The sequence below is a fragment of the Panicum virgatum genome, chromosome 2K, assembly GCF_016808335.1.
Source record: "Panicum virgatum strain AP13 chromosome 2K, P.virgatum_v5, whole genome shotgun sequence".
Taxonomy (NCBI): Eukaryota; Viridiplantae; Streptophyta; class Magnoliopsida; order Poales; family Poaceae; genus Panicum; species Panicum virgatum.
In genome coordinates this window covers 13,657,079-13,666,197 of record NC_053137.1, presented here as the reverse complement: position 1 = coordinate 13,666,197, position 9,119 = coordinate 13,657,079, and the positions used below count along the sequence as shown (strand labels likewise).

Here is a 9,119-nt window from a genome sequence, read left to right as displayed (position 1 = left end):
TTACTCTGTTCCGCGCCTCTGAAAGCGTTTGGTTAGTTTCTGACATTGAAAGATAAGTGATTTGTCATCCTCATACCATTGCGCTGCCTGCATATGCAGCAGACGACTGGCAACTGATTGCTTCTCAAACAACTGATCAAGGAGTATTTCAGTGATGCTGCTTTCTGTCAGGCAACGCTGCATCTTCAGTTTTGTCAGTTAAATGAACGGCAGTCTTAATCGTCCGGGGTGCCAAGCCCCTTCATCGCGACGCCGATACGACGACCCAGGCCGGATGCATCGGGTGTGCCGGCGTGGTGTGAGCGGCCCTCGCACCCCGCTGCCCACCCACAACCGAACAGGAGGCGGGTGCGGCCGGCCAGGAGGCCCGCGCGGTGCATCCGTCCCGCCATAGCACGGGTGCCATCCGTCGCCACCCAGTCGTTCCTCCACGCACAGGTTTCACCGGTGCACCAATGCACCAGGCCATGGCGATGGGAGCGGAAGGGAAAGGGAGGAAGAAGATGGGAGCGGAAGGGAAAGGGAGGAAGAAGACCCTCGTGATGGACAAGTAGCGGAAGACGCTACGGAATGCGACTTTCGGTAACATTTGTAGATTTCAGTGGTATTTTACGGAGACAAACAAATCTAATGGTATTTTACAAGGACAAACAATTCTGGTGGTAGATTAAGGGAAGTCATCTTATTTCGATGCTACACAACTAATTTTCTCTTCTATCTTTCCTAATTTACAGGAATACATATTTTAGTGAGAAAATACCCTCCAACAACCTCTTCAATTAGATATGTAAATATAGATATACTCTATTCCAGATTTCTTACTAGCTAAAGATGGAGAGCGAGAATGACTATCTAGACTACGCACAAAATATAGAAAGCTATAGGAAAGCATGAAGATAATATAGAAAATAATTTTTACTCAAATAACTCTCTAAATGATGATTTAGAGAGTAGATTAAAAAACCTCTTCAGATGCTCTTACGTCGTGACTTTTGTGTGTGGAGTGTGTAGGTGGTAGAAACAATCTCTAGCCACAAAGCTACCATGTTTCACCTTGGGGTTAGAAAACTGTGGTTCGTGATGATTGCTTTCGTACGTTTAATTAGTACTTCCCTTTGAACTTAGACATTGATTCCTTTTTTCCACGTTCTTTTGTAAATCACTCTAAAATTCTCTACGAGTTTTTTTCCTTTCAAATTCCTGTGTCATGTACAAATTAAACTTATTTTTCCATGTGCATACATAAAAGGGTTGTGGTTATGTGGTACCTTGGCATGTCCATAGGTAAATCATGTGCCGAACTAGATATATATTACTGGTGAAATTTAGTTTATGTTAGTGATGGATTCATGGTACATCATATACAGTACTGCAATGTATGTTGAATGAAATTTTTATTTAATTTAATTTATAAATGTGAAGAATTAATAGGTAAATGTGCGGCTCCACTATGTGTATTGAAACAGATGTGCTACCTAATTGTCTTAATGCAGGATCATTCTAACATTATAAACATAGATTAAAAATTAGAATAAGCAGCTAAGGGTGTGTTTAGTTGGTGAAAAGTTTAGATTTTGGTATTGTAGCACATTTCGTTGTTACTCGACAAATAATATTTAATCATGAACTAATTATGCTTAAAAGATTCATCTCGTGGTAATCAGTTAGACTATGTAATTAGTTATTTTTTTAACTGCATTTAATGCTATATGCATGTGTCCAAAGATTTAATGTGATGGGCCCTGTAAGAATTTTTTTGGAAACTAAACAGAGTCTAAGAGTAAAAACTGGCAATGTGTAACGGATAACTTTCAAATTTTGAAATTGAGAGTCACAGGAGGTAGTGCGCATGCCACGGTCGCCAAGTTAAAAATTTGTATGCGCTGGTACATGAAGACAGCTTTACGCATGGCTCGAAGCTAATTTACCTCGAATTGAGGTATAAAAAAGGTGCCTTTATATCGTGATCAAAACTGTTATCTACTATCGTCCAGTACATATACAGTTAAAAAAATTCTCGTACCTAAACAATACTTCCTCTGTATTGTAAAGGAAGTCGTTTTGTGTCTTAAGTCAAACATTTTACACTTTGACTATAAATAATTTTTTTAGGTTGAGTTTGCAAATAGAAAAACAATGTCAGTAGATTCATCTTAAAATGTAGTTTCGTAAAAATATATATTAACTATATTTTATAAATATTTTATAGTAAAATCATTGTGGTTAAAATTATTTTTAAAGACCATGTCAACGTCCGAAATGATTTTCTTTACATAATATGGAGGGAGTACAGTCGCTGAGTATAAGATGGCACATAGTTCAAAACGTTCTTATACCCGAATAATACAGTCCGCTAAGTACAAGATGGCACTTCTACCAAGGTTGCGCGGTATACCAATGGGACACCGCGTTGTACTTACTGCCATTGTCAACAATGGTGGTTGTCCCTCTTCTAAAAAAATGGTGGTTGTCCCTTCTTTTTTTTTTAAAAAAAATGGTGGTTGTCCCTATTAAACTGCAAGCCTGCTAAATCCATGACTACAGTTTGTGCTATCAAAGGGACAACCGCCAAGAAACTACTTGGAACTTTCACAGCGTGTGCCATACAAGCTTGAAGTAGTACATAAATAACACCATCAGGTCGAAGCTGGACACACAAATCAACCCCCCCCCGATACGTTTAGCTTCCAAACACAAAACTTCTTCCAGCTAGAGGTAAAGGTTTACAAGTTGCGGTGAGGTTGTGGTGTGATGGCGTCGACCAGTGGAGAGGAGCATCCTATGCCAACAATGGCTAGTGCTCAAGGAGTGGCTGCACTGGTAGCAGAGGACGACGCTATCAGCAATGCGGCTTCGACTTCGAGCAACCAGCTGGCTTCGGGGATGAACCCCTCCTCCCCGGCGAGCATGCATCCCCTGCTGTTCGCGGCGGCGTGCAAAGGCGACATGATAGAGTTAAGTTATCTTCTCGATAGGGAGCAGCCAGCACCTTCCCAAGATTTCCTTGAGCTGCTAGCAGCATACACCTCTGGTTGCTGCCCCAACGGCAGCAGCCTGGGTTTGCAACGACCTGCTGCCACTGATCTTGAACAAGGCACTACTGTTGAAGCACCTTCTCCAGCGTCGCTTCTGCAGGGCGTCACCATGGAGGGGGACACCGCATTACATGTGGTGGCCGCCAATGGGGACAGCGAGGTCTTCATGAATTGTGCTGACCTCATTCACGGGAAGGACAGAACATTCCTGTCTAAGCAGAATACCAAGGGTGACACGCCCTTGCATTGTGCTGTCAGGGCTGGAAATTCCCAGATGCTCTCTCATCTTGCTGATCTTGCAAGAAGTGACGGTATGTTGGAAGACCTCGTAAGAAAGGAGAACTGCAGTAAGGAGACCGTCTTGCATGAGGCTGTCCGCATTGGCGATGATCAAATCGTCAAGAGTTTGTTGACGGCTGATCCAGAACTGGCTTGTTTTCCCATGGACGGCACCTCAGCGCTGTACCTAGCCATATCATTGGGAGAGGACAACATTGCAAAGATGTTACATGAAGAGAGCAGAGATAAAGTTGTTTCGTATCTTGGACCAAATGGACAAAATGCATTGCACGCCGCTGTTCTTCGTGGACCAGGTACTTAACGCAGTCATTCATTCTATTCAACAACTCATCATAGACAAGTTAAGAAAACTTTAATATTATGCGCTCAGATGGGTAGGAAACAAGTTTACATGACTGCCACATTACATGAGAACTACCATACCATTCTACACCACAGTGATGATTGCTGACCGCAATATACTATTCTTATTTTGATCATTGTAAACTTTAATAATTATTTGTACAATTAAATGAAATCAGATGAAAACGTACGTTGTCAACCAGTGGCGAAGCTAGAGCAAATTGAAGGGCGTACTAGCCTTGTGGGTGTGAAAATTGGATCCAATCACTATTTTTGCAAAATTTCGTAGGTGCAAAATTTCGTGGATCTAATCCCTGTTTTGTACCTACCTTATTCACCCCTGTTGTCAACTAAGAAGTACATCCGAATTAGTGTGAATAATCTATGACTCAACTTTAATATTTATTTCCTAATATATTACTACAAACTTGTACTTGTTTTCCTAGCTTCCCCGTGACTCAACTTTATCGTGACATACATATAATTGTTTGACCATGTTTACTACCATAACTATTGATTATGTTCCCCCCACCCCACCACGCGCGCATATATCCATGTGCTATTATACACCCTAGGTGCACTTACATCTAACTAATTACTGAACAAATTTTCAGTAATAATTGATGCGTGCGATTACTGAACATTATTTTACAGAACGTGATTCAGTAATTCAGTAACCCGGTTTAGTAATTTCTGGTCAGTTCGGTTAGTAATTTGACCGCTGGGTGTAGAATCTCCTGATATTGTTATGGCACTCCTTATAGTAACCACTTAATGTAATCATGCCCATATGGTACTACTACCATTTGATCCATATATCTCTCTTAACCATTTAATATGGAGCATCATCTCATTATGATCTTAAACAGTAGAGTGCCTATTCATATGCCATCACCTCACTATTTAGTTGCGCTCGCAGTTAACATGAAGAACCCATTAATATAATCTTCAGTGCTTACAAGAAGGCTGCTGGAGTGGGAAGAGGACCTCGCAACAAAAGCGGATGAAAATGGCAGCACGCCTCTTCACTTCGCCGCAGGAAGAAGAAAGTGCTCTCGGTTGGTACTAGAAGCTAATACAGCCGCATTGTACCAACGGGACCGCCAAGGATTATGCCCCATACACGTTGCTGCCTCTGAAGGGGCAGCAGAAATCGTCGCCATGTTTGTTAAAAGGTGTCACGGTAGCTCCCGTCTGCGCGACGCCAAGGGGAGGACATTCCTTCATGTTGCTGTTGAGAAAGAAAGATGTTCAGTAGTCTCTTATGCTTGCGGCCTAAAGGCATCGCTAGCATTGATTCTGAACATGCAGGACAATGATGGGAACACCGCCCTGCACCTGGCTGTCAAGGCTATGCATTTTGGAATGGTGTGTGGACTGGTTGGGACACGGGAAGTGAACCTGAATTTGACAAACGCGGAAGGAGAGACTCCTCTGGATACAGCAGAGTATATGATTCCCTTGGTGTGGTTTGGTTGCAAGGTACGTATATACTACGCGATATATGCTGTTGAACCTTTTTGCATTCCAGGGGTAGGAGAGTCTTTTCTATACAACCATAATCTGTTCTAAAAACTCTAAAATGACTTATATTTCAGGACGGAGGGAGTAGGTCGTCTGAGGTGCCGAAATAAAATCACTGAACAATCATCGTTTTGCTTGTGCAGGACAGGGCAAGGAACATTCACTACCTGCTCAAAATCACCGGCGCCACGAGTGGTGCTTCTCGCCGGGACCATTTCAAGGAGAAGTGTGAAAACATCCATGGAGCAAAAGCAGACCGCGAATCCAAACAAGCAAAAGTATTGAAAGAGTCGAGCCAGTCTCTAGTAGTCGGCTCGGTTCTAGTAGCAACTGCGACATTCGGCGCAGCATTTGCCATGCCAGGAGGTTACAGGCAAGATGATCACTCCAATGGAGGCACACCAACTCTTGCATCGAGCGATTCGTTTGCTGGATTCGTGACGGCCAATGCAACAGCTTTCATGTTCTCCTCGGTCGCTACAGCTGGTTTCATGTACTCTGGCAATTCCAAGGGTGACCTGCTGCAACGCGAAGCATACTTCTCCGCTTCCACATTTTTCTTGCACGCTTCCGTCGTAATCATGGGGGTGGCCTTTTCGCTCGGAATGGAGGCGGTGCTAGGTCCGGTTTCTCCAGGCATTGTCGGTAACATCCTCACCATGGTTGGCTATTATTTGGCGTTCACACACTGTAGACACTATCTCGAGAAATGGAAACTAATGGCAAAACCAATCTGGATTAGAAAAGGGAGCATTTGGGCATTATGGAGGCCCGTATGGATACTTCTGGTTTTAGTGTTCATGGGATTTATTCCCTCTCTATATCTTTGGGAAGGACATTTACTGAATACTCCTAGTAGAAAATAAAACTGAAGACCCCCCGGTTCAAAGTCGGAATCGCCGGCCAGAATAATTAAGCTGCAGCGCTACGGGAATGAAACTGGCGGTGAAGGTGCGGCGATGGCGTCTTGTTGCCCTCTACGCCCTCTAGGCATTTACTATCACCAGCATGCATTATTAAGTTTCTTTCTGTACACTGTTTTTCTTAATTTCCCTTATTATTACTACTCTAGTATTATCATTGTTACCTTCTTCGATATTGTAATCATCACTGTATTTGCCTACATATTAAATTAATGCTACTATTAAAATGTCTCCAGCCATGCTTTCATGGCATCTACATGTTTTGCTTTTGCTCTATGAACTACCATGGAGAAATGGGTTTTGAAACTAATCTTCACTCTTTCAAATACTCCAACACATTAAGATGATGATCTCCATGAAGAAGGGTACTTAAAGACTTGCTCTGAACGATTCAAGAGTCTGGAAGAGATCTATATCAGGTGCACTGAGCTGCAAAAGAGCATTGCAAGAAAAGATGTTGCACTATTTCTTCCTTGCCTGTTGTATAACCAACACAATTGTAGTCTTCTAGAGCCATATTTCTCCTTCTCAGAACCTCCCGTGTACTGAGCTTGTCCTGTAGTAAAAGCCAGAAGAAGATTTTGTGCTTGAGTTTATATGCTTCGGTGTAGGAGAAATAATCAGTCTCTCAGATATAAGTCCATTTGTCATTAGCCTCAGTGAATGGTAAACTGGTTGGGAGACAGGAAGTGAATTTGAATTTGACAAACGCGAAAGGAGAGACTCCTCTGGATACAATAGATTATATGAGGAACGAGAGTACTCTATCCTGCCTGTGATGAGTGAATTGTCAACCGTGCGGTGTGATCGTGCGCTTGGTCTTTAGATTGTAGGTACACGGGCGTCGAGTGTCGACGGAGAGTTGCCGTGGAGGAGCTCGGGCCGGGCGGCAGCTGTGGCGTCCACTCCTGGATCGAGGGCGCAAGCGGCGACCGAAGGCGGGTTTCTTGGTTTGCGCCACAAAACCAAGGAGGCGGATGGCGGTTGAAGACGCTAAGTCGTGGAGGCACGGGCGTCGGTCTCGGGACTGGCGGAGGCGACGGGCGTCGACGACGTCTAGGGCCTCGCTGCGGGCGAGGAGGTGACGGGCGTCGGGCGGCGTCTAGGGCCGTCAGAAGGCCGAGGCGGGAACGGCGTCTAGGGCCACGGCTTGGAGGCGGTAATCTTCCCGCGCGAGGAGTTTTTGCTGTTTTCTCAAAACCGACCACATACCCGGGTTTCGCGTACCCTCCAAAACCGCGGACCGGAACTTCGTCGACGTGGCGGCATCACAGCAAAGACTTCGAGTCGAAGAAAGAAATTCCGCCGTCGATCGAGACTGTACAGCGGGCTGCTGCAGACCCGACCGGTCTGACCGGTCTGGCCGCAACAGCTAGGTATAAATACCCCCACCAGCCCGTGGCTGGTTGAGTCTCTTGTCTCTTTTTGTATTATCTTCGTTCTTCCTTTTCCCTGCCCCTGCTCTAGATTAGGGCCAAGAACTCCAACGCAAAAGAGGGTTAGATATAGCTAATCTCTCAATTCTAGAGGGTGGATGATGGACGGATGACTCTAGCTTTGTATAGGTGAATTCCTCTGAATTTTATGAATGAAATCTTGTTGAGATTCACCTTTGTGTGCTGAGTTCTCGTCCTCTCCCTTCTCTTTTGCATTATGGACTTGATTTCTCCTCTTTTGGAATATTTCATGTTTAGAGGAATCAAGCCCGTGGATTCATGTTTTGCCGAACTCGTTGTGACGATTCTGATCTATCTAGCCTAGTGCTAAAACCCCTAGAATCGCGAGTTCCCACGAATTGGTAATTTTGAGTTCTTGAGAAAACCCCAATCCTCTTTGATCTTCCCTCGATTTCTCATGATCTGTTAATCTTTTGGGAAAGATCTCTTGGGGATATGTTCATGGGGTAGATGCGAAGCTACCCTCCAAGTTTCATCGAATTTGGACTTCGTTTGCTCGAGATTTAACATTTGGAGCCTTGTTGGCGGGCTGTCTGGGAGCGACCGGTCTGACCGGTCTGAGTAACCGGTCTGACCGGTCTGGAATTTGAATTCCCAGCCCGACCGGTCTGACCGGTCTATGCTACCGGTCTGACCGGTCTCTGCAGTCCAGTCCTGCGTTTTGATTCGGCTTGCTTCCGCGTAGTTCCCTAGGGCGTTGTTGCTCAGAGATAGCTAGTCCATAGCTATTCTCTCTTTTCTTAGGTTCGAGGGGTTGTGGTGATTTTTGGGATATATGCCGACGGATCGATTTCGAAAGAAATTTTGATCGGCTTCCATTCACCCCCCCTCTGGTCGCCGGTTTCGGTCCCTCATTATATGATTCCCCCGGGCCCATTGTGGTTTGGTTAATATATTAATTCCGTTCCATCTAGTGGCGGACGCAACATTGAGCCCCCGGGCCAGTGGCAGACGCAGGATTGAGTCACAAGGGGCTCTCCTATTCTTCTTCCTCCTCCTCCCCGCTCCCTCCTTCTTCCTCCTCAAATTTGTAGGGGGGCTCCATGGAGTTCCACAAGCATCTAGGTCTGAGGTGCAGAAAATCGCTGGACAAGTTCCGTTGGGTTCTTTTAATTTACCCTCTTCGTTTTGCTTTTGCAGGACAGGGTAAAAGACATTCACTACCTGCTCCTGCTCAAAACTATCGGCGCGCCATGAGTGGTGTTTCTCGCCGGGACCATTTCAAAGACAAGTGTGAAAACATCCATGGAGTAAAAGCAGATCGTGAAGCCAAACAAGCAAAAGTATTGAAAGAATCGACCCAGACTCCAGTAGTCGGCTTGGTTCTAGTAGCTACTGCGACATTCGGTGCACCATTTGCTATGCCAGGTGGTTAGACAAGATGATCACCCTTATGGAGGCACACCAACTCTTGTTGTGGGAGTGATGCGTTTAATGGATTCATGCTATGCAAAAAATATCAGCAAGTATCAAAATAGTGGATACATGCTATGCAAAAGTTAAAGCTTTACGAATCAGATTTAACAGAGTAGTACATT

The 9,119-nt window shown here is 44.7% G+C and overlaps 1 protein-coding gene across 1 annotated transcript; it reads left to right on the top strand.

Moving 5' to 3' along the window:
• The first annotated feature begins 2,751 nt into the window (after nucleotides 1-2,751).
• LOC120695125 (ankyrin repeat-containing protein At5g02620-like) lies at nucleotides 2,752-8,957 on the top strand. The gene is made up of 4 exons (XM_039978435.1): nucleotides 2,752-3,628; nucleotides 4,630-5,159; nucleotides 5,345-5,714; nucleotides 8,722-8,957. Exons 1-4 carry the CDS (start codon nucleotides 2,752-2,754, stop codon nucleotides 8,955-8,957), a joined length of 2,013 nt encoding a protein of 670 aa, XP_039834369.1.
• Nucleotides 8,958-9,119: the final 162 nt, after the last annotated feature.

Excerpts from the sequence above, each read along its gene's own strand:
- LOC120695125 (XM_039978435.1), top strand. The coding sequence starts at position 2,752 with ATGGCGTCGACCAGTGGAGAGGAGCATCCTATGCCAACAATGGCTAGT. Across the intron at positions 5,160-5,344 it reads TGGTGTGGTTTGGTTGCAAG|GACAGGGCAAGGAACATTCA; the intron begins GTACGTATATAC and ends TTGCTTGTGCAG. Across the intron at positions 5,715-8,721 it reads GTACTCTGGCAATTCCAAGG|GACAGGGTAAAAGACATTCA; the intron begins GTGACCTGCTGC and ends TTGCTTTTGCAG.